General features: G+C 49.4%; 2 protein-coding genes across 2 annotated transcripts; both read right to left on the minus strand.

Annotated features, from left to right (window-relative positions):
- Positions 1 to 477: 477 nt before the first annotated feature.
- LOC128576051 (sodium-dependent phosphate transport protein 2B-like) lies at positions 478 to 27,877 on the minus strand. The gene is made up of 13 exons (XM_053578018.1): positions 27,215 to 27,877; positions 14,618 to 14,732; positions 14,387 to 14,521; positions 13,346 to 13,474; positions 11,836 to 11,979; positions 10,614 to 10,725; positions 8,571 to 8,766; positions 7,771 to 7,866; positions 6,204 to 6,324; positions 4,679 to 4,846; positions 3,636 to 3,752; positions 3,419 to 3,543; positions 478 to 2,543 (listed from the first exon to the last, which is right to left on the minus strand). The coding sequence occupies exons 2-13, from the start codon at positions 14,727 to 14,729 to the stop codon at positions 1,932 to 1,934; spliced, it is 2,067 nt and encodes a 688-aa protein (XP_053433993.1). The 5' UTR covers positions 14,730 to 14,732; positions 27,215 to 27,877; the 3' UTR covers positions 478 to 1,931.
- On the minus strand, positions 6,349 to 7,681 carry LOC128576053 (peptidyl-prolyl cis-trans isomerase A-like). Its single transcript, XM_053578019.1, has one exon. It carries the CDS (start codon positions 7,580 to 7,582, stop codon positions 7,088 to 7,090), a length of 495 nt encoding a protein of 164 aa, XP_053433994.1. The 5' UTR covers positions 7,583 to 7,681; the 3' UTR covers positions 6,349 to 7,087.

The following is a 27,877-nucleotide window of genomic DNA, read 5'->3' on the forward strand; positions in this document are numbered from 1 at the left end:
AATCAAAACAAAGGGATGTATTTTGTGCTGGGTTCCCCTGTTCTGGTAGGAAAAAAATACACTTATGAGCTACAAAATAAGAATTACATGACTTCAATCATTTCACCTACAAGTGTAAAGCTCTTACATTTTCATTTAAAGCTGGCATTGCAAACGATTAAGATGAGCTTTAAAATTCATAATGGTAATTTAAGTTTTAACTTTTTGAAGTAGTGAGTAACCTCACCTAGAGATTTTCCAGAGAAAATCTGCATGACAAGTTGAGAGACTGCGAAAGCTTTGTAGTGCTAGCTCCTGCACAGACACTTTCCCTCACTTTCCCTTTGCCTTTTGAAACATGGGCTCCACAAATTAAGTAGCTGACCCTGGTGGAGGGTCCTGCCATTAAGTGAGGAAAGAACTCACATTGTTTTAGGAACTAGACTCAGTGAGGTCCCTATTTCCCTGTATTTGGATGCAACACACTCCTTCTGGGGTTTGATTATCTTTATTTGTCCCTTCCCATAACCGGTAAAAAAATACAATCAATGAAAATACAAGGATTCAGTTTTTAAAAATCAGAGTGCAAAGATGGTCACAGCCCCTGCCCAGGTTTAAACTACTTATTTACAGAGGGTTCGGCATGGGCGTGGCCATAGAGGCGGGTTTAAAAGGCAGTAACACAAAATATACAAAGAGGCTCTTTCCTTACATTCCATAGAAGAACCCCTACTTATTTCCAAATGACGGCACTATAGGCACAAATCCCCTGATCATTTACTATATAACTTAGGACAAATGCTGTACAGATGAGTGACTATAAATATAGAATATAAATGGCTCTATTTGGGAAGTGGTATGTACATGGGGAGAGGGGGGTGGGTGAAGTCAGATGCCCCAACCTGTTAAGACAAGGGGAAGCGGGCGGGGCGTGGTCATGGAGGGGCGTGGTTGTTGGGGGCGTGGCCACGGAGCCCAGCCCACTGCCTTTACCTCCACCAGGCTGTAGCTCCCGTGAGAGGGTGGAGGGTCAGTGGTAGAGGTGTAACTAGGTCAGGGGCTCGAGAAGGCATCTGGGACGAGAAGGACCGTGCTCCTTTGACTCACGGACATGTGCACAGAACTGCACTGCAAGGTCCCTGGGCAGACCAGGCTCTCCGCTCCTAGAAAGTTCTGTACATTTACAGGCACAGGAATGGACAGGGGCAGCAAACCACAGCTTTTCCACAGGAAATTGGAAAAATGTTTGGAAAGAGATTCCAGTGGATGCGTGAATAGATTGAAGGAAGTTGACCACTATGTCTGACCAAAAAAATAGAGCTACACAGCAGTAGGGGGAGGCAGAGAGGGATGGAGACCTGTTCCACTAAGACCACACAGGTGAAAGGCTGCTGCACCCGCCCAGGTGAGGGACCCTGACAGGGCATTGCAGAACACTAGGAAATGGGACAGACCCACACCTCTGGATGTCCCCGACCTGGTGGATCTGGGCCAAGGCTGGCTGGGAGCAGCTCTCTAGCCTGAAGGCACACTTTGGTGAGAGAGATGTCCGAGCTCTGTGCACACGCGGGCATGCACATGCCCATCCACCTTTGAGAACCTTCCTTTCCATACACTCCTCTCTGGGGCCTTTTCCTAACAGAGAGGAAGGTTTATGTTTGAAAAAGGTTCTGTTGAGCATCCTGGTTAGGTGCAGACCTGATCATCTCTCCAGCCAGGCTCACTGAGTCTCCTTCAGTGTGGTCCATGCCTTCCTGGCAGTGGAAAACCAAGGGGCCAGAGGCTGAGACACCACCGGCCCACAGGCTGGTTTACAGAATGGGCAGGAGGGAGTGAGGACCTGTCGTGACTCCACTGGTTAACAGGGGCCAGATCTCCTAAAGGTAGAAGGGTGCAGGTGGGGAGGGAGCAGAGCAAGTGAGACCTGAAGTCCTCCCCTGCTCCTGGGCCCCCTACAAGGCGGTGCTGCCAGAGGTGACCTTTGAGCCTGGGGCATTGGCTGGGGACTTGACCTCTTCTATGTCATCAAAAGCCTTGGGGGCCTTGATGGGGATGCCCTGTGCCTCCTGCCCCTCCTCCAGGTCCTCACAGCACTTGCTGCAGCGGCAGCACCGGCCACAGCCACACATCAGGCAGCAGACACGGCAGCACATTCGGCAGCAGCAGCAGCAGCGCCTCTGGCACAAACTGGTGACGGAGGAGATGACACTGTCCCAGGGCTTCAGCGAGTGCATCCACAGGGGCAGGAAGTTCCAGTTCTGGAGCTTCTTAGGCAGGACGCGGGGGCAGCGGGACTGCAGGAGCTTGAGACACACCACCAGGAGGAGGACGAAGAGGATGGGCGCGCCCACGCCCACCAGCACCGGCCAGCCGGCCAGCGAGAGGCCGAACACAGACAGCGGGATGAGAAAGAAGAGGAAGATCAGGTAGAAGACGGCGAACCAGCGGTACTTGGCGGAGATGTTCCCCAGGCCTTTGGCCAGGCGGATGGGCAGGCGAGTCAACGGGATCGGGTAAAACAGTAAGATGCCAGAGATGTTGAAGAAAAAGTGGCACAGGGCGATCTGCAAGGCAAGAGGGCAGGACGGTGACTGGGGGGCATGGTGGGAGGATCAGCTAGTGGGCACAGGCAGCAGGGTTACGGCCCCCTTGTCTCTGTGACTCAGCTCAGAGGGCACCCATATCCCAAGGACCTACTAAGTGTCCAGGAGGGGATCTAGGGGAGGGGCTGACTAAGCTGAATCACGTTCACAGTTGAGAGCCCAGCTATCTTCTAGGCCCCCTGCTGCCCAGGGCCTTGGCAGAGCCATTGAGAGTGGGTGGGGCAGAAAGAAAGAAGAGCTTAAGGGATCACTGTTCTCATAGCTCAAGGGCAGTGAAAAGGTAAGGATGGTTCCAGCTACTAAAACATAATAGCAGCAGCATGTATGTCTAGAACGCTGCTTGTGTGCGAGGCATGTCCTATGAATTATTTCACTCCTCAAACACCCTATGAAGTGACAACCATCATCCCTCGACCTATGAGAAATGCAGGCATCACGTGGTTAAGCTGGTTTCCCAAAATTGCACAGGTGGGAGTTGGTAAAGCTCAGATCCGAGTCCCAGCAGCCTGGCTCTTGAGGCCAGACACTGGGCCACTTTCCCAGGTGCGATGCCCGGCACAGGCACTTGGAGTGTAGCTGGTCCAAACTAAGACCTGCTGTACAGAGTCCACAGCAGACTCCAAAGAACTAGTCCACAAAAGTACAGAAGCCATCTCACTAATCTTCTGTATACTGAACTGCTCAAATCTGTTCCTTGAGGCTTCTCTTCCCCACCTGAGTCCCATCTTCTGGACATATCCTTTGGAAGATGGCCTGCTCTAGTTAGAAAGTGGTGTGGAGGTTATTGATGTTGGTTCCCACCCCCAGAGAGCCCCTGTCCCAGCAGCATGTCTCACCTGGAGGGAGCTCCGCAATGTACTGCCTGGGCTGGCCAAGGCAGCCAGGATGGCCGTGGTGGTGGTGCCAATGTTGGAGCCCAGCGTGAGCGGATAAGCCCTCTCGATGCTTATCACACCAAGACCTGCAGGAAAAACACACCGCATGAGGCCTCAGCCCTGGGAAGGCAGAGAAATGGCAGCGGCTGTCAGAGGAGAAAGCCAAGGACAAACTCACCGATCAGCGGGGTCATGGCAGACGTGAAGACAGAGCTGCTCTGCACGATGAAGGTCATGGCCGCCCCCACGACAATGGCCAGGTAGCCAGTCACCCAGGCAAAGGGGAAGGGGAAGTCTGGGAGACAAGAGGAAAGGAGGTGTCTCAATCAATGCCTCTGGGGAATGAGTGGTGGGAGGCTTCCCCAGAAGACCCCGGGACAGGGGCTGGGCTAGAAGTGAGAGTTTATAAACAGCCCTCCCCACCATACATGCAAACTGGATGAATAGGGCAGTCTTTCATCCCATATTCAGATGGTGAAACCAAGATGTGGGTGATTGTTCCCAAGACAAAAGCAAGATTCAGTGCAGGAACCTCCTCCCCAGGATGCACTCAGAGCACTGAGGCCTCACACTGCCTCCCCTGCCCCGCACACCTTCCCCCTTCTTTCCACCATAAGGAGAGTTAAGATAATGAGGTAGCTGGGAACACCGTACTGTCCCAGCCCTCTGTCCCTCTGGCACCGGATCAGGCCCTGCAAACCCCACAGGACACCAAAGATGCTCAGGTCAAAACAACCCCTCAAAACAACCCAGCAGGGAGATTTTCCTGGCTGCTCTGGGCCAGAGTATCCGTGGCTGCCTCAGCACCAAGATGTATTTATCTAGAACCACATTGTCTTCCAAAGAGTGAAGGGAGGTTTGCATGAGGGTGGACACCTGTTACCCTCTTAAGGGGTCCTGACAGATCCAGGAAAGTCCTGGGCATGTAGACAACCTGCCAGGAAGGAAGGCATGACCCTGGGCCCTCGGGATCTTGAGCTCGCTGCTTCTCAGGACCTTGTTAACATGAAGCAGCAGCCTGAGCCTGCTCCCCAGACCCTGCCCAGGACTCCACGAAAGATGTCAGCTGTGAATGATGCCTGACCTGCTGCCGCGGAACAGATCTGGCAGAGAAACTCCACGCAGAGGCCCCTGGGAGATGGGAATCTAACGAACCCTCCACTCCCAGTGGCCCTGGTGACACCATCCTTCAAGGCTCAGAATTGGGGGCAGTGTACCTACCAGTGTTAAGAGTCTTCTTGATGACAACAGCGACCTGTCCCTTAAGCACGGAGCCCAGGAGCTTGACAATCATGATCAGGCAGCCGCAGAGGACCAGCAGGGAGATTATGAGCAGAATGATGCCCACAGCAAGATCCGGGAGGTTGAAATTCACAAAGATATGCTGGCCTGAAGAGATCGTGGAGAACCTTGTCAGGAGACTGTGGAACCACAGCTCCCCAACATCCTTCTCTCTCCCACTAATAGAATCCTGGTCACTCACTCGACATACTGTAGCCCCAAATAAAGACGAGCCTTCCCACTGTCTTTTGTAACTAAGTGTAGCCCCTGAGAATGTGGTTCTGGCCAGTGGGAGCTTATGAGGCTGGTAACAAAGTGATGTCCTCAAAATCACACACCTAGCCAGAGGCAGACCTAGACCTCTAGCTCAACATGTTTCCCTCTAAACCCCAGGCTATTTTTTCCTTGTAACATTTTCAAGGTGTAGAGGGTAGAATGGGCAAATTAGAGTAAGCGGTATTGCTTATTTTAAAACCTCTTGTTTTTCAGGCGGTGCCTGTGGCTCCGTGGGTAGGGTGCCAGCCCCATATACCGAGGGTGGCGGGTTCAAACCTGGCCCCGGCCAAACAGCAACAAAAAAATAGCTGGGCATTGTGGTGGGTGCCTGTGGTCCCAGCTAGTCGGAGGCTGAGGCAAGAGAATGGCCTAAGCCCAGGAGTTGGAGGTTGGTGTGAGCTGTGTGACTGTGTGACGCCACAGCACTCTACCAAGGGCAATAAAGTGAGACTCTGTCTCTACAAAAATAAATAAATAAATAAATTCTCTTGTTTTTCAAAGTTTTAGTGATAATTTCAGTACACCATGGTTGTATCAATGAATGTATTACACCTAGAACAGAGGAGGTGACAAGTTCTCTTGATTCCTTGGGTAAAGAATACCTGGAATATTAAGATATACTGCTCAAAGTTAATGTAACAAAGATGGGGAGGCAGAGATATACAAAAGGACATATAAGGGGTAATCGGAAGAACTTAGGAACTCAAGTTTGGAAAAGAGTCCATAGGCAAAATTACAGCTTTTAAAAGAATCAGAGCATCAAGTACACCCAATGCCTTGTTCCATGCTGTAGCCGCATGTGTCCTTAATGAAGCTGCTCTACTATAGGGTCTCATTGAGGGGATGTGTGTGTTCTGCATGAGTCACACACTTTCCTCTGAATGTGGTTATCATCTCCCCAGAGTTTCTGACAAAGGGATACCCAGGAACACAGAGGGAGTACTCTGGAATCTGAGGTGGTATGGAGTTGCCAGAGGAAGTGGGCTTCATGACCTGGTTCTGCTCCTTTCCTATAAGACCTTGGACCTGGCTCCTCTGTCTCTGAGGCTTAGTTTTCACTGCTGTGAAGGCTTGTTGCTCATGGCCTGATGTAGGGCAGGTGATCAGTGACTCTCACTGTCTTAGAAAAGAAACACCATCCACCTCCCAAGTTATGTGCCCCAGTGGCCAATTGGATGAGACCACTCACATTTGTCAATGTTCTCCTGGTGGGTCACGTTCTTGATAGTCCAAGTGTGGGTACCGTTCATCCAACAGAGTGAAGAGGAGGTGCAATTTTCAGGTGAGGGGATGGTGACATTCATCTGAGTCTGGATGACAAAATGACAAAATGACAAATACTGTACTGGTTTGGTTGGCACAGAGGGCAGGGGACACCATACGCATTGACATGTTCAATGCCTGTATCATAATATTTTTTTTGGAGGACTTGTTACTCATCTTTATTAGAAAGCTCCTAAAACAACTGGGGACAAATAAAATTGGCTTCACCTTTCAATTACACCTAGTTTTACATTTAGTGTCTTAACCTTTAGCACTTCACACATCACAAAGACATATGCGCCCTAGAAGGAAGGGTAGACTCCTGCCCTGGTGCTGAGGAAGCTGGCCTGGTTCCCTGATGTAGGAAGGCAGGAATGCCATGGACCTTCTAAGGGAGAATACTCAGGAAGAGTCTGGGAAGTGAGAGATGCCTCCTGCTCCCAGCACTTGTAGTCTGTGATGGGCTATTTCCATGGGTCCCTCCAAAAATGGAAACAGAGAGGCAGCCATGAATAAGGCTTCTCCAGGAGACATGGAAATAAGGCTATGGCAGGAATAAGGTGTCCACAGGGTGGAACAGGGCTAAGGAGCTCCATCTGTCCTACTCTTTTTTTTTATTATTATTTAGTTTTTATTTCATAATCATAAACTTAACTCTGCATTCCAGTTAGACATGGAGAGGATTAAGGAAAATATGCAACCCAAAGAACTGTAGTGAGACCAGGGATATTACGAGCAAACAGGGTAGAGGGGTCCTCTCCTGAGCTACAGAAGGAATGGTTTGGTGGTTGAAACATTAAGTCCAATTTATTACAGCTGTCCACAGTCAGTAATGGTGATCTTCTTGCTGGTCTTGCCATTCTTGGACCCAAAGCGCTCCCTGGCTTCCACAATATTCATGCCTACTTTCACCTTGCCAAAGACCACATGCTTGCCATCCAACCACTCAGTCTTGGTAGTGCAGATGAAAAACTGGGAACCATTCATGTTGGGTCCAGCATTTGCCATGGACAAGATGCCAGGACCTATATGCTTCAGGACAAAGTTTTCATCTTCAAATTTCTCCCTGTAGATAGACTTGCCACCAGTGCCATTATGGCATGTGAAGTCACCACCCTGGTACATAAACCCTGGAATAATTCTGTGAAAGCAGGAACCCTTATAACCAAATACTTTTTCTCCAGTGCTCAGAGCACGGACGTTTTCTGCTGTCTTTGGAACTTTGTCTCCAAACAGCTCGAAGGAGACGCGGCCCAAGGGCTCACCGTCAGCGGCAATATTGAAGAGCACGCTGGGATTGACCATGATTGATTTCAGACGACTATAAGAGGTGACAGGGTTTGCAAAGCACTGTCCTTCTCTTTAAGCATAGCTAGCAATCAAGGACTCACTTGCTAGATGAGTTTTGATTTCTCAGGCACCTTGAATGCAAGATTTTGCTTAAAGTTCACACCCAAGGGTTTACCTGCAGAGAGATACTCTTTGACACTCACCACGTTGGTAAAAGTTTTGCACCATATCTTGATCAGACTCTTGTTTTTGGCTGCTTCATCATTCATTGCAATTTGGTTGATAACTTTTTTATCCAGCTGTGGAAAGCAACAGACAGACAATGGTCAGCAGTGACCTCAGAACTCATTGCAGTGACTTCAGAATTCATTTGGGACAGAAACGTAGGGGTTGCAGCGAGATGAGTCCCCACAAAGTGGGATCCTCTCTCCCATGGTGGAGCGTGGTCCTGGATGTTAGCAGGTCCATGATGAATGGGTGAATGAGAGGATTGTGTGAGCACAGGCACTGCTGTGTAGGAAACAGACAGGAGATACTTGCTGAATGAATGAATGACAGGGAAACCAGGTGGGAGTGAAAGCACAAGGACCCAGCTGGCCCTCCCTCCCCAAGGCCACGTCCCCAAATCCTGTCATTTCAACCATGGGACAGGCCCCAGGGAGCAGAGGGGTGAGATGGCCCCTGGCAGGAAGGGCCAGTATCCTCCCTTAGCAGGAGTAAGGTAACACTTCATCTTGAGTAAGTCACTGGTGTTGAGGACAGTAGGGGGAACAAAGTGATCCCAAGTGTCCAGTCATAAGAAGCACCCCCATCCCAATAAAGAGACACGTCACTGGAGTCAGGGAAACATTCAAGGCCAGTTGTCTGTCAAGTGTCCCTGAAGGTCGGCCTCCCTGCCCACAGAGTAGAGTCTATAGACTCTGTCTGTCTTTGCCAGGTCCAGGGGTGGAACATGGAGTAGTGGGTGGTTAGTGCCTTTCCCTCTGTGAAGGGGCCGGGTTACCTGGATAATGAGCTTCGTGAAGGGATCTGTGATGACTTTCAGAAGCGCCGGGGCATCTTCTCCATTCTTAAAGTGAAAAGTCTCCACTACCAGGTTGGTCAGCGTCTCCAGGTAATGGGTGGCAGCCTCCAGGGGCAAGAGCACGAACACTGAGAGCCAGTTGAAGAAGTCGTGCACGGTGGCACCTGCAAAGGCCCTGCAAGAGGGGACCACACAGCAGATTAGTCAGTGAGTGGGCTGGCAGGTCATCACTTATATCAACAGCCACTGTCCGCTAGGGTCATCTACATGGCACACGTGTACCATCTCATTTTTGTTAAAGTCGTTGATATAACTATTGCCATTGGCCAGATGAGGAAACCGAGAAGAACAAGCAGGTTATGGCCAGAAAAATTAGGCCAGCAACTGCCATTTCAAAGAATTCTATCAAGACTACTTTGGGCCAGTCACGGTGGCTCACACCTGTAATCCCAGCACTTTGGGAGGCTGAGGCCTTGGGACCAAGTGTTTCATACCAGCCAGGGCATCATAGAAAGATCCTGTCACTACCAAATGACAATTAGCTGGGCATTTTACTGTGTGCCTCTAGTCTCAGCTACTCTGGAGGTTGAGGCGGGAGGACTGCTCGAGCTCCAGAGTTTGAGGCTACAGTGAGCTATGATGACACCAATGCACTCTAGTCAAGGACGCAGAGCATGACCCTGTCTCCAAAACAGAGACCACCTTTGAGTCATGTTTTGAAGGGAATCTTCCCTTGGACCAGTGAGGATCCGTAGGAAGGTAACCATCAACACCCTCCATGCAAGTGAATTCTTAATCTTTGTTCAAGATCCTGAGAGTCTAATGAAACACACTGGTAGTTTCCATGGGAAACAAGGCCACACTTTGCAGCTGGCTGAGGAGGTTCAGAGATCCCTCATCAATTACATCCTATCTCCAGCTTAAGAAACTCTCCTCTAGGGTGGCGCCTGTGGCTCAGGGAGTAGGGCGCCGGTCCCATATGCCAGAGGTGGTGGGTTCAAACCCAGCCCCGGCCAAAAAACCACAAAAAAAAAAGAAACTCTCCTCTAGATTTTTCCTCAATGAAAAAGATTTCTTTAAAAAAATCCACCTTGTCAAAAAAAAACCTCAACCAAACAGCATGGGGACCATGAACAGATAGAAATTAATAACCACACAGGAGAAAATACTTAATTTCACTAGTAATAAGAGACATTTGCAATTTACTTACTTATTTACAAGTCTGAATTTTTATTTGCCATGTTAACTAATACTTTTTAAAGCATTCGTATTCTTGCAAAAGAGGATAATTTAAGACACTTTCATACACCACTGAAGTAGTGTAAAGTGATAAAAAATGTTTCTGAGTAGTTTGACAAAGTGTTAGAGCCTTGTGAGTGTTTGAGAGAATGATTCTTGCTCCAGGAACCTAAGGGGGCTGCCTGAGCCACACAGGCAATCACATCACACAGACAGGCTGGGAACCTCTCCCATGTTTTAATAAATTCTGGAAAATGCCCATCACGGCAGAGAAGAGGCCAGGCAATACTCCTAATTTTCACATTCACCTTTGAGGAAGGAAAGAGTTTCCGATACTCAGTCTGCTCTGTTTTCAGACTGTTGCACCCACAACTTCATTTTGCCTTTTACTGATATGTAAGTGAAGAACAAAGAAAAACATGGCGTGAGCTGAAATGGCTAAGAGTGGAAGTTTTAATAAGCCGTAATTACTTATGACTAAGTGAAACAACAAATTCTTCCCCAAGTGGCCTTGTTTCAACTCCACCACCCAGCAGGTGAGTTTCTAGCCAGAGCTGACTTACACTGGCTGAGATCTGACTGTGAGCTGGATGCTCTGCTAACCGTCTGCACACGTGGTTGCATTTACTGCTGAGGACAGCACGGTGCTGAGCGGTACTATTATCCCCACCCTGGTCAGCGTGTGATCCAGTCCTACCTGTGCCCTCTGTGGCCTATTCTAGGAGCTCTGAGAGTGAGCCCGACAAGCACGTTCCCAAACCACGGGCCTGACCAGCCTCCTACCTCCTGAACTCGCTCCGGTCTCCTGCCTGCATGAGCGCCACGATGGTGTTGGTGATGGAGGTCCCAATGTTGGCCCCCATGATGATGGGGATGGCCGCCCGCACGGTCAGCACTGGAGGGAGGAAAATAGCCATTAGCAGGTTTAGGAAGGCAGCCTGGGTTAGGTTCCCACATGGGCCAAGACAGGCTGGACTCATCCCCGCTGGTGATCCCCAACGCAGAAGTGCTTGTCCTCTATGGGGTCATGGACAGCACCTCAAATTTGATAAACGCTGGTGTGTGTCAACATAGAAACATGCATGCATGCAAAAAAAATTCCTGAATGCAATTTCAGGACATCCACAGACCCCCTAAAGCCCTTCCATTGACCTCACTTTAAATGCCTTCCTCAGTTCCTCTCTCCTCCCATCACAGAGGCAAGGGCTTCTTGAAGGAGAGCAGGAAGCGATCAATGTTTAAGGACTTTGGTGGATGACCTCACAGGTACAGTTGAGTCAGCTGTACACAGCACAAAGTCTCATCTTTACAGTAATGCCATTTACATGAAACTTGTCTATTTACTAAGCACATTTCTGGCATTATAATTCTTTTTCTATCAAAATCAGCATATTGCCTGAGATATGCAAGCAAAAATTTCAAAGATGAAATTCCTGTATTGAATAGAACCTAGAAAAGGTCTAGTCAAATTTTGGCTATAATGTTGGTTTGGGCTGAAAAAGAATCAAATAATCCAACTCATCCCCCTCAGAGGGTCTACCCAACTTTGGTAAAGAAAGAATCCAGCAAGCACAAGACTGAGTGCCGTCTCCCCCAAGCTCAGGTGTCCCAAAGCCAGTGTGCACCGTGATTAGATGTCTTTATGCTTCATATTGACAGCGGCCCGTCCCGGACACCTTCCTGCAGTGACGGGAATGTTCCACGTTTACACGGTACAGTAGAGTAGCTGCCAGCCACGTGTGCAGCTGAGGAACTGCATTTTATATTTTAAATTTAAATCAATGGCAGTTCCATGAAATTTAACAGCCGCATGTGGCTACTGGCTCCTTGGCTGGACAGCAAAGTTCTAGAGAACTCGGATCTGAGCCCTGAAGCATGGAGGTCCATTTCCAGATCCAGGCATGGAAATGGACACATGACGGTGGCTGGGATCGAAAGTGGAACACAGCACAGAGGGACCAGTAGGGAGACGAGGGGTATGGCTCAGAGTGAATTCCGGACTCACGCGAGGAGGCCACCATGCTGACGATGATGGACGAGGAGGTGCTGGAGCTCTGCACGAGGACGGTCACCAGCACCCCGATCACCAAGCCGGCCACAGGGTTCGACATAATGGAGTTGTTGCTGAAGAACTGTCCAGCCATCTTCCCTGAAAAACAAATGGCGACCACATAACCGGGAGGTGAGGTGGGAGCTGGGTGGACAGAGCCCCGTGGAGGCCAGCTGGCTGCAGGTTGGGAGGCTCCAGCTCCTGTCTCCTGTGCACTGTCAGCCCCTGGCTCCTCTCCCCCTCCACCCTGTGCCCTCCCATCCCTGAACAACTCCCCAGGTCAACAAGCCCTTCTCCAGCCCCCTTCCACCATGAACCTGGCCTCAACCCTGCACTGGGCCCAGGGGTGCCACTGAGCCTATTGATATCCTAATCTCTTTGCCCTTGGGATGTATCCCCAGTTCAGAAGATTTAACCTCTACGAGTGAATTTTCTTCTCTATCTACCAACAACCGAAGTCCCACCCCATAATTAAAAGCTGGGAGAGTGATTTTCCAAAGTGTGCCTCTGAGACCATCCATTCCCTGGTCCACTGTATAAAGAAGACAGAGGACCAGATTGATGTGTCTGAAATGATCAGAGAGCAAAGCCCCTTCCTGACACTGCCATGGACCAGGAGAAGGGACAAGCAGTGTCCAGAAAGTCAGTTTTCCCCTCATGCCCCATTATAAACACCCTCTCTCTGACCAACTATTCTAGGACCCAAAGATGGGGTCTCAAGAGAAGGACCAAGCGGATGTAGGAATCCATGGACCTTGTGCCACCTGGACTTGAGACTGAATCCCACAATTCTGATCCCAGGCTGTGTGCCTCAGGACAAGTTAGTCATCTCTGAGCCATGTCCTCTCCTCTGTAAATGGGAAGGTCTTGGCAGGGAACACCTGTGAGAAGACCCCTGGAACAGCCTGAACCCGGTAGGGACTCAGAGTGCTGAGGACAAAGGTAACCATGCAGGTGGTGACCTCACTCTGAAGGATGCTCACTGCTGAGACTCACTCAGTCCCCAGAGACATGTGGGCTACCACAAGGCATGCAGGATCCCCAGACTGGGGAACCCTATCAGCCCCCCAGCAAGGGCTCAGCTTTGACTTCTGAACCTGCTATGTCATAGCAGCTATGGGCTGAGAGGTGCTCTCCTGTCCCAGCACCTCCTATGGCAGGGACAGGCCCAAGGACACCAGGGATCCCTCAGGTAAGTCTCATTGTCAAATAGTGTCCTGACTGGAGGGTGTGGACAAATGGCTTGAAATAGGCTCCAGCCCTGGCCCTGGCTAAGCCACCTGAGGCAAGGCCTCCGTTTCCTCTCCTATATGATGGGAGACTTGGGCCTCATGGGATGATGTGAGCTGGGTTCCAGCCTCCCACTCTGGGGGCTGCAGCTGGGAAGGGTTCCCTGTGGTGCTACTCTCTGAACCAAAATGAATCTTGAGACCCCTGACCCGGCCCGCTGCGCCTTCATCCCTACCTCCAACCAGCTGGAACGCGCTGCTGAGGACATCCAAGGAGCACACGAACAAGTAGAGAAACCCCAGGAGCAGAAGGAACTTCCCGATGCCTTGGAAGACACAGATGATCTTCCCTCTGGTGTCCCTCTCTGTGCGGGAAGCAGAGAGAAAGGCGGGATGGCTTCTAGTGTCTGAAACACTGAGGTTTGGCAATGAACTCCCCCAGCAGCACCCCAGCCTGGAGGCTGTGATCTCTTCCGTCTAGCAAGGCTCAGAGATGCAGTGCATCCGTCGCTGCCACACCAGTTACCATGGTGGCCCATTTAGTGGAAACCATTGTGAAGCGTCTCTGTGGGGTGTGCAGGTGGGGGAGGGGCTCCGTGTGGTCTGGGACCCAGAAAGGCAGATGAGGCTCCGGGCTCAGCTGAACCGCGGTGCCACTGAGTGAGGCACTTAAGAGCACTGGCCACCTGCTAAGTGCAGGGTCAGAGATAATGGCTCTCCAAAGCACCTTCGGAATAGCACAGAGTATTTTCTAGAATGTGGTTGCACGGTAGCAGTAACAGCCGCCATCTGTGCAGGGCGTGGGGCCTCGTGCACCCTGGGTGCTGTGTGTTTGACTGCTGTCTTCTCCGCTCACTTTCAGACATTTCTCCCCCGCCCGCCGCCTTTCCCCTCCTGACTGCCTGCTTCATGGACGGACCCTGTGTCCTATATTCACTCGGGAAAGAAATGTGGTGCTTGTTGCACCCCCGCTGTCCTGCCATGCACGGCGTCTGGGTGAGGGCACCCCTCTGAGAAGCTCTGAGAGCAGGCCCTGGTCTGTCCCCCACGGGTTCCACAGCACTGCCACCAGCGCCTGGAACCTCATCAGCATGCAATGAATTATCAGGAGCAAGGCAGCTCAGTGCCGGCACATTTGTTCAATGAAAGAAAAAACAAGAAATTCCCCAATCACTATGTTCTGCTGTGTCTCAACCTCAAAGACAGGAGCTGGTATTTCTTTACAGGATGACTAGTGATGTTTCTCTCCCACATGCCCTGGCTGGTCTCACGTGTACCTGACCACTTGATCCCAGTGTCCCGAAGGGCAGGCAGGTCCCAGGGGTCATCCACCTCTGTGGGCTCCTCTATCAGTGTCACCGTGGAGTAGGATGGCAGAAGTTCAATCTTGGCGACAGGGGCCTTGCTGTCATCTGTCCAAACAAGCCACAAAAGCCATAAAGAATCATATCTGAGACACCCAATGTCCTTGAAGAAGGCTGGACTGGGAGTGGGTGAACAGCACTTACTTTTGTGGGTGCCCTTGCCTTTGTCGGTGGTGGGGGGCTGCTGACTCGAGGCCTCTTCCATGTACTCGCTGGGATTGGGCTGGGCATTTTCCAGTTCAGGCCAAGGAGCCATGTTCTGTGGAGGGGAAAGCAGCTTTAGGGCAGGCGTGGGAAGGAGGTGCCCCCGGCTGTCCAAAGACGGAGAACCTTCAGTCACAAAGCTGCATCTCAGGGAGTGAAAGGAAGGACAGGGTGCCATGCTGATGCCTCCTGGTGTGGGATCTCACCCGCCATGTCTCACTCCTCTGTGGTGCCCTCTCAGCCACTCCCCAGGCTGTCACTAAAGCAAGCCACTGAGATGAGCCCACAGCGAACCTTTATACAACCTCATTCAGGGCACATGATGTGTAAGCACCTCCTCGTGTGAGCTCAGGCACATCCTACCTGCTTTTCCCACCACCAGGCTCATGTGTAATGCATGACACATCAGATCAAGTTTAAAATCCAGCAGTGCTGGCCAGGTGTGGTGGCTTACACCTGTAATCCTAGCAGTCTGGGAGGCCGAGGTGGGAGGTTCCCTTAAGCTCAGGAGTTCAAGACCAGTCTGAGCAACAGCAAGACCCCATCTCTACTAACTATAGAAAAATTAGCCAGGTGTTGTGGTGGGGATCTGTAGTCCCAGCTATTCAGGAGGCTAAGGCAGGAGGACCTCTCGAGTCCAGGAGTCTCAGGTTGCTGTGAGCTAGGCTGATGTCACGGGCACTCTACCTCGGTGACAGAGTCAGACTCTGTCTCAATATAAACACACACATACATATGTAAACAGAGTAAAATCCAGCAGGTCTACTTTTGAGTGGGTGTGTATAGACAAGTCCCTTCCTGCCTCTGAGCATAAATGATCAATTTCTGCGTCTAAAAAATTGGAAAAAAACTTTGTTCCCTGCAGGATTACCAGAATAAAGGTGACATGACATTAATGGTGAGTTTAAAGGTCTGAAAAGTGACTGCCATCAACCAGGCATCCAATAAATAGTAGCAGTTATTACTGCGCCATGCTGCCTGGATTAATGGCCCTTTGTCAGAGCCACATTCTTTCCAGGCTGCAGTGAAACCTCCTCATAACCCATTTTCTCCATAAAGCCTTTCTCAGTTACGTGGCTCTGGACACACCTGACAGTCCAGTCCTGGCAGTCCTTTGACGCATATTAGACAAAGCAGTCCAAAGGACCAGCAATTCACAGGCAAGTCACAGAAAACAAACACAGTGGATAAAATACTTATTGAAAAATAAGAGCTTGGCCTCACTCTGCCGTATGTGAGTTAAAACAGAGACGAATTATCAAAGAAGTAAACAAAAAATTAAAGTGTGGCATGCTATGCTGGAGAAGATGTTGTGAGATGAGCCCTGCTGGAAACTCTGGAAAACAGTTGTTGAAATGTCTAAAGTCCTTACATTTATCATACACCTGTGACCCAGTAATTCCACTTCTAGGAATTAGGTATCTAAGAACATGTGCTCTCAGGACATCAGAAACACCTGACTCGCTGTAATCACCTCTTCCAAGGTCTCCTAGAATGGAGTCTGACTCCTTCTCTCTCTTTTTTTAAACCAACCTAACTCCTGTGCACTGAAATGCAAGCCCTACCGAAAAGTCACTATATCCTCAGGGTCCGGGCACATTTACAATGTACAGTAAATATGTATTGATAAAATGAATGTGATATGCACTAAAAAGACATTTGCTGCTATCATTTATACAGTTCAGAGATTTAAAAACTAAAGAAAATATACAAACTTTGCTGCATGTAGGCAGGATAACAGAATGACATTAACAAGGTTATAAATAATAAGTAAAAACAGAGTAAAATGCTTTAAATAAACTAAATAAAAGGCATTTTTTTCCCATTTACAGCATTATCTCAACAAGATCCAGAAATGTTCCGTGGGGTTCAGAGTGGACAGTGAAACTGTGGGTGGTATTCTTCTAAAATTTCCAAAATCTTAAATGATTCTTTCAACAAAGATGCAGCTTAACCCTCAAACCTGCAAACACAAGGCAATTTCAGGGACACCTATATTGTTTCTGTTGCTCATGTTGACAAAGCTGGAGGCTAGAAATGGCTGACTCTGTGAGCCCCAAGACAGGGGCTTTTACCAACTTGCTGAGCCCAGGGAAGCCTTTCTTGACTCTCCCCACATGGCTGCAGGGCACAGCACATGCTCCTGTGATTGAGGATCATCGTCCCTCAGTCACTAGTTTCCATGAAATCACAAAATAGGTTTTTCCATTCCAGTTTAATAAGTGCTCAGCATACAACAGGCCCTCATAGGCTTTCTGAGTAAAGTTCTGGGACCTGCCCAGTGCAGACTCAGGCTGCCCCAGGCATGGCCTCCCAGCCACTCATAAAGGGAGGTGCTATTGTTCCCTCCAACGCAGATGAAGGAACTCAGGCACAAGAGTTTAGGTATCTTATCCAAGGTCCCAAGTGGTAAGGCCTAGAACTCAGGTCTGCTTGAATCCAGCCTTCTCCTGTGGGGTTGGGTGACCTCTACGTGCCTTCTGGTACCTAGGGACAGGCTGCTTGCTAATGTCCTGCCTTCAAGAGGTGCTGGGCCTGTCCCAGGGTCTGAGTCAACCACAGGGCTCAGTGAAACACCAGTCTGCTCAGAGCTGACGGCAAACCTGAAGCCAAGGCTGCTATTCCAAGGCCTCCTGGATGGGGCTCCCCTGGGGGTACACTGAGCAGGGGCCTGTGCAGGGGAGAAGGATGCAGAGGCCAGGGCTGACATGGGCCAACACCAACCCCAGGTTAAGGCTGCCATGTGGCCAATTAGCAAGGCTCCCCATCATTTGGAATAGAGGTTTACAGAGTACAGGGTGGGCCCAGTGTGCTGTGCTAACAACCTGCTGATTCTCCTAATATGGGGATCCTTAAGTAGAGAAACTAACACTTCCAAAATTCCAAATTCTCACCTTCAGTCAGGTGCCATGCTGGGTTACTGTACTGACCACAGAGGTTAGGGACCAAGCTCCAGCTCTGTCCCAATGCAGTCATGACCTTGATGATTCTTTGCCTCAGTTTCCCATAAGTAAATGAGGTTTACAACAGTGCCAACCTCATTGGGTACCAGGAAGCTTGAATGAGTTAATTTCCATAAGGTGCTTTCAAGGGTAAGCTGCTAAATGAATCCATTTATATCACCACTCAGCAACCCTGAGGGTTAGTGTTCTTCTCAAGCGAAAATGATAAAGCTGAGCCCCGCAGAAGGGTGAAGCTGTTTGGCCCAAGGCCACAGCCACAAGGTGAGAGTTTCTCTGAGCCCTGAGTCTCTGCTTGCCTCTCAGTGACTACAGGAGCTGGAGCACACGAAAACTCAGCCTGCCAGGTGGGTGCAGACACACTTGAATGAATGAATGGCAGAAAGGAGTGAATTGCCTGTTAATAGCATCAAAACTGAGATGGTCTTGACTTAAAGTCTCAGTACTAGGCCAGTGGGGAAGGCACCCTGGAGGATGGAGCCAGTGTCCCACTTAACTATATAGACGCCAGGAAGGAAGCAGGGGGATTCCATGGTCCAGGTCTCAAGGCAGCACCTCGTCACTCAGACACTAGCACAGAAGCACTCGGCCAGCATCCAGACCTTGAGGCCTCTGGTCTTCACACGTTCATGGGCCACTTGCAGCAGCCATCAAGTCAAGTTCACCCTAACTGAGGCCTGACTCATCCTTTCCCGATCACCCCAGTCATTTCCCTACTGGGTACTCCCCTGTTTGTGATTCCTGCCATCATCCTTCCAGATCTCAAATTCATTTCTTACTGTCCCCAAGCCCAAGCAGCACCAGACCCATCGGTTCTACCTGGGGACATCTCATGGCTCTCTCGCCTGTGCTTCCTGGTGCCACCTCCCTCACCCAGGCCTCAGCAACTCCCGCCTTGGCTAACTCAGCAGCCTGTTGGACTGGTCGAAGCCCCAGTGTCTCCCCAAAGGTTGGCACTCCTAACACATAGCAATGGTGGATGTCACCTGATTCCCAGGCCTTTCTAGGTCATCACACCCCCTCTCTTCCGGTCACTTCTCTCAAATTGGGACCCTGAACACTCCCTGCGAGTCCCACCTCTGCCTTTTACAAGGTTTTTGCCAGATCCTTCTGTCCCTCCCTCCTGCACCTGAGCTCTCCAGCCCTCTTTGATCCTGCCCTCCTCCAAGTTCCTGGCAGTGCTACCTGCGCGACTCCCCTGGACATCCTCCATCGCGACACTGTGACATTGTTGAATCGATTTCTAATAACGACTACCATTTAATGAGCACCACAGAGTCCCAGCTGCTGGCATATATTATACCATTCAATCTTTATGCAAGAAAGGGATTCTGATCATACCAATCTGGAAATGGGAAAGCCGGGATCCCAGAGAGGTGAAGCAACTCCTTCAAAGTTGTCCAGCAGGCGACAGACAGGGCCCTTACCCTCAGTGTCCTCGGCTATGACACAAACCTGCCTTTTCCTCCTGGAGATCTGATTTAACTCATATAATTGGGAAAAGGTCCTATTAAGTAATCTGACTGGATGATTTACATCTGAGATATGGTATGTACATGGGGCAAGCTGCTTCTTAACCTAAGCACTTTGACATTCGGGGCTGGGCAATTCTTTGTTGTGAGGGACTGTCCTGTGCATTTAAGGCCAGAAGTTCTGGCCTCTCCTAAGCAGACACCAAAGCACCCCCCAAATCCCTCATTTTGAAAATCAAAACATCTCCAGACATCACTAAATATCCCACAGGGGCTGGAAATGACTGTTCATTAGCCAAGAGAGTCAACTTTTCAATTCTAGGTGCCGGGTTCAAGTCTCAGCTTTGCCATTTACCAGGTGACTTTTTGCCTAGTTTCTTTGCCCCTTTATCTCCATTTCCCCATATTTAAAATCAGGATACAATACCTACAAAGGATTGTTCTCATGATGAAAGTTCCTAGAACAGTTCCCATCTCATAGTAAAATGGTGTGATTATCAGTTATCATACTAAAACAAGCAGGGGTATATTATGGTATGGAATGTAACAATTATGTAAATTAAAAATTTTTGTTAGGGTGTACACCTGTAGTCCTACCTCCCGAAGAAGCTGATCCAAGGAGTTTGGGTTTACAGTGAGCTTTGATTTGGGGTTACTCTGCACTCCAGCCCAGGCCACAGAGTGAGAGTCTGTCTGTAAAAATTAATTAATTAATTAAAAATTAAAAAAACAGGGCTCCTTCACCTCCAGTTGTTGGCGTTCGGGTTTCCGAGTTTGTTCTCAGCTGCAGAGGCTTCCTCGCACTTCTGCAGGGACTCACAGAAAAGCTAACAGCTCAGAGGAGGCTGCAAGGGATCTATCACAAACGCTTGACCCAACCTTGACCCCAGAGTCTTCAGAAATGGTCACTGAAGAAGACTCACAAGATGTTTCAGAGTCTTCACATGACTTCTCAGAAACATTAATAAAGAACCTTAGTAACCCTCTCTCAACCAGGGCACTGATTTCCCTCCCTCTCTACCAGAAGGTTTAACTCAGCAACAGGATAGCAAAAGCATCTTCCAGGATATTAGAGACGGCTGGTCTCTTGGAAGGAGGAGATGAGGAGTGCGGACGCTGTTATCTGTGCAGAGAGAAAGGCTGGCCAGACGGAGATATATTTTAATCAACAAGTTTTCTCTGCTTGGAAGACGATTGAAAGACACTGGACTTAAGGGAGCTCAGAATGATGACAGTAAGCCATTCAAATGTCGCTGCGGTTACTGCGTGTCTCACGATTGGGATCCTTCTGAAAATGCTAGAATAGGGAACGATGATACTGTGTCAATTTCACCAAAAACTTTCTTGTAGTTTTGGTTTTTGCCCGTACTTTTATTCAGCAAGTTGAGAAAGCTTGCTACGTAAGGACATGGGATGCATACCAATAATTCTGATAACCTACAATGAGTTCTGTAAGGTTTTTTCTTGTATCTTTTCCTTATTACTTCAATACCAGTAACTGATGAAGGGATCAGCGTAGTTTGCATGTATTTGAATGACCAGTATACTTTAGCTCTACTTTTTGATTTGACCCAAAGAATCACCAATAGGTCTCAAGTATTCCCATGAGTTTTAGAAGCCTGAAGTCTGCAGGATAAAGAATTTGCAGCAAAGGAACTTGTGGGAAAAGAATGTGAAGGAAACATTTGGCAGTTTGGCTAAAGCTTAATAATTGATTAGAGTTTCTGGTGTTCAAACATTGCAATGAAAGGAAGTTTTTTTTTTTTTGTAGAGACAGAGTCTCACTTTATGGCCCTCTGTAGAGTGCTATGGCCTCACACAGCTCACAGCAACCTCCAACTCCTGGGCTTAAGCGATTCTCTTGCCTCAGACTCCCTAGTAGCTGGGACTACACGGGCCCACCACAATGCCCAGCTAATGAAAGGAAGTTTTGATGTGTTGTATCTTCTTTGTAGTAGCAAATAAGTGTGTGTGTAGAAAATCGATAAAATTGACATTTGAGTATCTTTTAAAAAAACAGGACACAAAATAATTGCTTTGAGTTTGCCATGAGCTAGCTAGGGTTACCCACAGAACTCCAGATGACTGTACCTGGATGTCTCCTGTTGGAGGCACTTTGAAGGAAAAATGTGAACATTATTGTGGTGTCTTGCTGATTCTCTTTCTCTTATAATCTTAAATAAATACAGAATTGTTTTCTTGTCTCTTGTGCACATTTATGAGGTCAGACAATTAAGTTCTCCAACTCATCAAGGAAAAAGTGCTTGGAAGGGGGGCTAGGCCCTGGCACCAGTGCATAGCTTCCCAAGGGAGGAAGTGCAGAGGTGACCATAGTGATACTTAGTAATGCGGTATATAGCATCTTATCTAATATGAATTGGTGAACTTAGTTGTCAGAATGTATGTATACTACCTTCCCAACTAGAATTCAAGTTCTTGGAGGGCAGGAACCACCTGTTAGGCTTTTTCTTCCAGTCCCCAGAGACTGTACATAGTAGGCATTTTCTGTTTTTTTGTTTGTTTGTTTGCTTGTTTGTTTTTCGGCCTCCCTGGTAGCTGGGACTACCAGCGCCCGCCACAACGCCCAGCTATTTTTTTTTTGTTGTTGTTGTTGCAGTTTGGCCGGGGCTGGGTTCGAACCCGCCACCCTTGGTATATGGGGCCGGCACCCTACCCACTGAACCACAGGCACTGCCCCTGTTTTTATTTTTTTAATGGAGATGTCAATATACGTAAGGGTTTGCTGAAGGCAAACCCGGCCCATGTGGATTGTGACTAGGAATCAACTTGAGCCTGAATCTCACTGACAGGTGGTCATCCCTCCTCACCATCAAATCCGGCTGGCCTTGATATGGTAGATAGAGCAACTGTGTTGAGAAACTGCCACCTGGGTGTTGCCAAACCCCATTTGGGAAACTCTTATCAGCAGTACTATGTAAGAAGCATACTTCCTTGCCTAGTATTTAAATTATGTTTTCTTTGATATTATATTTCTCTGGATTTCTATGACTCATAATTTTCTTTCAAGGGTTGAAACCAAAAGTGTCTAGTGAAACAGACACCTCCATGGTCCACCACCCAAGTAGTTTCTAATAATATTACAAGTGACGGATGGACACTCGTTTGCACTGAAATGTACAAGTGGGAACAAGACACAACAGCCCAGGACCCCACCCGCCGTAACATCTTGAATCTACACTCTGCCTCGGGAATGCACTGGCTCCGTTCACCTCCTGATCCTCATTCCCATTAGGGCCACCAAAAAGCAAGGCAGATTTCTTCTGACTGTCTCTATTTCTCCTTCTTGGAAGTCTTTCTTTTCCCTGTTCTGAGTCCAAGTTTCCTCTTTATAAACACTTCCCTGATGAAGCAATCAACCATTTCCCCTCACGCAGACCTTCAATGCTGGTCATCTGTCATCTCTCCCGTCACCTTGGTGTTCACTGAGCTTGATAATAGCTGATAAGGAAAGGAGCCTTCAGAAGCACACACTAGGCCCTCCCCCTCTTAGGCTGGCAGCCAGGGGACCTGAGAACTGTCTGACCCAGCCCAAGCTCTCTGCAATTGCCAGCCACTCCCTTCCTGACCCTCTCCACCCCCACAGCTCTGGGGACCTAGGAAGTGGGGAAAGTAGGACACCCTGGCTGCCACCCAGCCACCAGACTCCAAAGCTCGGGCTCAGTCTCCAGCCAGCCAGCCTCCTGGGCAGCGAAGCTCCAGATCCTTCTGTGGGGTGACACAGAGAGAGTCCATCTGGGGAGACACTGCTGCTACAGCTCCGGAGCCCTGGAGTAAAGGTAGTACCTGCAGCAAATGTCCCAATCTGCCCTGGGACTAGGCAAGCATCTGGGGACCCCTCCAGGCCCCTGGAGCTGGCAACTCTGCTGACACACAGCGCCAAGAGAGCCCCACATGCTGCGCAAGAGTTGACTCTTCAGAGGTCTGAGTCTCTCTGAGCCTCAGTGTCATCAGGTCAAAATGGGGACAATGCTGTTGCAGGGACTAATAGATGGATAAGTATAGGTGAGACCCGAGCACAGCCCTGGCAGAGTAAACACTCAGAACTCCGAGATGCCTCACATCACGACCATGCTCAGCCTGAACTCCACTTTGCCCCTAAAGCTCTATGTGTCCAGTGCTCAGCATAGTAGCAGACCCTCGGTAAATCCTTGTTCCACAAAGGAATCCAAAGCTTGTGTCAGAAAAGGTGTTAATGTTTGTTTTGTGATTTGTTTTGTGATAGGGGAGAGAGCTTTGTGGTTGTGACCTCATTAAATCTTATAACGAGGAAGGAGTTTTTCCTCCCAGTGTGCTGGAAAATAAACTGAGGCACAGAGAAATTAAGAAACTGGCCTGGAGTCCCATAGCTACTGGGAGTGGTATCAGGATTTGAAACCAAGACTTGCTGGTTCCAAAGCCAGAAGCCCTTCTATAGACCTCACATCCAGCGGCAAAGGAAGAAAGACTCCTCTAACCTCCACCAAAGCAACAGGGCACCAAGTGGCCTCTGGGCTTGATGAGGGCTCTGGGTGTTTCCGGGGGAGCCAGTGGGGTTGGCACGACTGAAGGGTCACTTCTGCCTAGTCATTCAGACAGCTGGAAATGCCAGCCAAGAAGGCTGTAATGACAGGCTGCTGGGTTTCCACGAAGGCTTCCAGCATTCCAAGGACCTGGATTCTGCCTATCCCAAGCCCTCTTAGGAGTCTCAGCTGTGCAGGGAGGTGACACAGAATGTGGCAGGCAGAGGATGTAGCATGAATCCGAGGTCACTCTTTCCAGGGACAAAGTAGACCCTGAACCTGTTTCCTAAGGGATAAGGCTTGGGCAGCAAAGGGGTCTCTGCAGCCCTTGTGTCCCTGCAAAGACTTTCTCCCGCCCCTATCACCCTGGGCAGCTGTGGTCCTCTCCCTGCCTTCCCACCAGGGTACACCCCAGCATATTCTTACTTCCTGCCGGAAGCTGCAGAGAAGGGAATAGTCATCCATTTGGCAAGTTTGTCCTAACTTGCAGGAAGACCAGGCCCCCAGGTTCTGGGTGACCCCACACCTGCTCCCTTGCTCCCCACCTGGCCTCTGCAACGGAGCTGCCTGTGCACCTATCCCTCTTGATCCCATTTCCTGCACCACATGGGCACTCACTGACAAAAGTTCTTATTCTTCCTTGAAGGCCAAGGAGAGGAAACTTCTTGGCTGGTCTTGGACTTGGAAAACAGGGAGATGTAGGGCACCTGGCAGTCACCCCACCCCTGTGTTTGCATTGTTTGGGCTTCTCCAACCCAGACCTGCTCAGAGAAGCAGCTGCCCGAGGCCACCTGAAGAGGTGGGCACAGGACCAGGACACACACATACTGTCCTGCCAGGTGGTGGCCTCTGCGAGCACAGGGATAATGACTACTGTATCCCTAGCACTCGGGGACGGTCACCAGATGTTTAAGAGCTTTGTGCCAGGCACTGTGGTAAGTCTTGCACACATATTTTAACTCATTTAATCTTGTAAGCACTTTATGTATTCATTTAAACATGTGTATGTAAAGTATTTACCCTTTGCTAACAACATTATTGTTATTCTAGAAAGGGAGAAACTGAAGCACCAAGAAATTAATTGCTTAATATCTCATGACACTATTCCTTCAGAGACAATTCAAACTCAGGCAATCCAATGTTCAGTATGCCCAAGAAATTTTCTTGTTCTTTGAAAGAAGAACCAAAGGGTGGCACCTGTGGCTTAGTAGGTAGGGCGCCGGTCCCATATACCGAGGGTGGCGGGTTCAAACCCGACCCCGGCCAAATTGCAATAAAAAAATAACTGGGAATTGTGGTGGGCACCTGTAGTCCCAGTTACTAGGGAGGCTGAGGCAAGAGAATCACCTAAGCCCAGGAGTTGGAGGTTGCTGTGAGCTGTGTGATCCCACTGCACTCTACCGAGGGTGATAAAGTGAGACTCTGTCTCTACAACAAAAAAAAAGAAAGAAGAGGGACGCACCTGTGGCTCAAAGGAGGAGGGTGTCGGCCGGCCCCATATGCCCCAGCCCCGGCCATCCCAAAAGGGTGATAGCTACTTTTCTTTAGCATTCTTTAGCCATCACAAGGAAAAATAATCCCCAAGGACAAGGTGGTGGTAATGATGGGAGGGAGGAGGTGTGTTACAAACAAAAGAGACCAGGATGCAGTTGGCCTGGGACTCATTGATAGATAGACTCCTTTTTTTGGTTTGTTTTTGATAGATATAGGGTCTTGCTATGTTGCCCAGGTTGTTCTTGAACTCCTGGCCTACAGGTGATCCTCCTGCCTCAAGACTCCCAAAGTCCTTGGATTATATTCCTGCCCAGCCATTGTTTAGATTTTTGATAAAATGCACAAATCAAATTTTAAAAAGAAATTTAGACTACCACTTTAAACTTGGGCTCTATTACCGTATCACATCCTCACTATACACTTTCAATTTGTATTTGTGATATTTTAAAAGAAATCCTGTAATGAATGTGAACTAAATCAATTACTGGGCATTGTATTGGAGGGCATTGCAGGAAGGAAATTTGGAAATAGTAAACATCTTAGACAAACTGCGATCTTTTTGCTGCCCTCTTTTTGCACTGTTGCATTTTTTTATCCACAGAGATGTTCAGATTGCTTTCCACTGACACCCTCATTCTGTCCCCAGAGTGGAAGTGGGATGTGGGTGAGGACAGTGTGGAAGACGGCTGAAAATGGCATTAAAATCCAGTTTATTCCAAATCACTCTGATCCTGAGGCTGTTTTTTTTTTTCATTAAATTGAATTTGGCTTATTTTTACGTCCACGCTGTGCTATTAGTAATAACCCAGATGCCCATCCTTACACCAATGGTGGCTGTTTCAAGGTGGGGCTGAGGAATTTGGGGAAGGTCTTTAGAGGAAAGGCATTTGTTTTGTCCTAACCTTTTACAAAGCGTACCCTTCTTGCCACCCATTCCAAAGTTAGAGAAAGAGCAAAGATCATTATCAGCTGGCACGGGACAAATGGTTCAGTCTTAATCCAAAACAATGGTCTCTCCTACAGACATAGCTCTTCTAAGAATACCCAGCACAGAACAGATGAAAAAACTGGCAGCTCAAGAAGAAAAGAAGGGAAATAAAAGACAAACAAGGGCCGGGGCAGCCCTGGCTAGCACAGAAATCTACAGTGAACCTCAACAGGGAGAAGAGGGAATCTAAGATAAAATCCACAAGCTGCCTCCATGGAACCAACACGTTTGATTAAGTTATCTCCTCGCCAAGGGAAACGAGAGATTTTCTCTTTGCCCTGGTACCTGTCACAAGGGGCAGTCATCTGCTCCAGGGAACCTGAAGTAACTCCTGACCAGGAACTCCCCTCTTCCTGGCCTGAAGATTCTCTGTCCCCCAGCCCAACCACCAGGTGCACATTTTCCTGTAAGTCATCTCCCTACCCCTCCCCTGGGACGCCCTGCTCTGAAAACAGAGAATAGTGGCTTCTGTTGGCCCCCAGACACTGCTGATGGCTTTCTACTCCAACGGAACCTGCAAACTTGGAGTGTCTCTTAGTCACCTGAGGTAAACACTCTGCCACCAAGCCCTACAGCGTGTGGAAGTCGCAGTGAGGGTAGGGGGTGAGTCACATCACAAGGCAGCCACAACAAACCCAGAATTTTCAGGTCAGGAAAAACCCTGAGATGGGTCCCATCCCCTCTTGTCAAGAAATGGAAACTGCAGCCAGGGGTCTCAGAGGCACAGAGGCACCTGCTTTAACCCATCTGCTACTCCGTGGCCCAGCCAAAAAAAGTCCCCCTAGTCTATTCCTAGGTGTTACTTTTAGCACCTGGGGCATCCTCTCCAAACATCTATAAGTTTAGCCTCCCCCGTTGCAGCCAATTAGTAACCCTGACAGTACTAAGTATAGCAACAGAAGTTGTAGTAACAGCAACAGCATTAAGGACAAAATATTTGGCAGTTTTGGAAAGGTTTATTTTTTTCTCTCTCTTTTCTGCAGCCTAAAGCTAGTCAAGTTCCTGGAGGTGGCATGGAGGGCTAGGGAACGGAATTAAGGCACTTAGAAGTGAATGGGGGTTCTTGAAAGAGCCAGGAGAGAGAAGGAAGCGGCGATACTCACCCGCGCTCCCTCTGCAGGTGCTGGAGTGGCGGCGGCCAGGTAGAGCGCGGCGCCTGCCCGGGTATATATGGCGAAGGTGTTGCGCAAAGAGGCCGGCTGCCACTGTCATCACGCCTCTCGCACATTCCAGGACCGCCTGCCGCCGCCGCCGGGGCACTACCTACATGCCGGCTCACTGAGCCCATCGTGACCTCGCCCGCCGCGCGGAAGAGCGACCAGCGGTTGGCGGGGCTGCGGGAAGATGGCTCGGACGGTGCCCGCAGCCCGCCTGGCCCCGCGCCCCGCCCGCCCTGGCGCGCGCACCCCCCGCCCCAACTCCGGCTGCCTGAGATCCCAGCAGGGGCTGCTCGGGCTCCCTGTCCTCTGCCTCCTTCTCCCCAAGACCCTGAATCTCCTGAGAGGTCAGACACATTGAGACAACAGATAAAAAGCCAACTGCAAACTCAGGATAAATCCTTCTAAAACAAAGCCAGGATTGTTCCGGCCTTATCAGTCTTTGGGGGTACTTTCGGTCCTGGGAGTCCGGACTCCACAGTTGGCGCTTGGCAAGCTGGGCTTTGGGTCTGTGATGGGAAAGGGCTGGATGGTCCACATCGTGCCCTGGGAAGGGGGCTGCTTTCACCACTCTGTGGTGAGCTTGTGGGCAGACCTGTACTATCTTCA

This window comes from Nycticebus coucang, chromosome 23 (assembly GCF_027406575.1).
Source record: "Nycticebus coucang isolate mNycCou1 chromosome 23, mNycCou1.pri, whole genome shotgun sequence".
NCBI classification, from domain to species: domain Eukaryota; kingdom Metazoa; phylum Chordata; class Mammalia; order Primates; family Lorisidae; genus Nycticebus; species Nycticebus coucang.

What these genes read in the sequence shown, in the direction of transcription:
- LOC128576053 (XM_053578019.1), bottom strand. Translation starts at nt 7,582, where the DNA reads ATGGTCAATCCCAGCGTGCTCTTCAATATTGCCGCTGACGGTGAGCCC.
- LOC128576051 (XM_053578018.1), bottom strand. Translation starts at nt 14,729, where the DNA reads ATGGCTCCTTGGCCTGAACTGGAAAATGCCCAGCCCAATCCCAGCGAG. An exon ending in GACCGGAGCGAGTTCAGGAG is followed by an intron (nt 8,767 to 10,613) that starts GTAGGAGGCTGG and finishes CCCCTCTTGCAG; the next exon opens with GGCCTTTGCAGGTGCCACCG. An exon ending in TCACGAAGCTCATTATCCAG is followed by an intron (nt 7,867 to 8,570) that starts GTAACCCGGCCC and finishes TGCTTTCCACAG; the next exon opens with CTGGATAAAAAAGTTATCAA.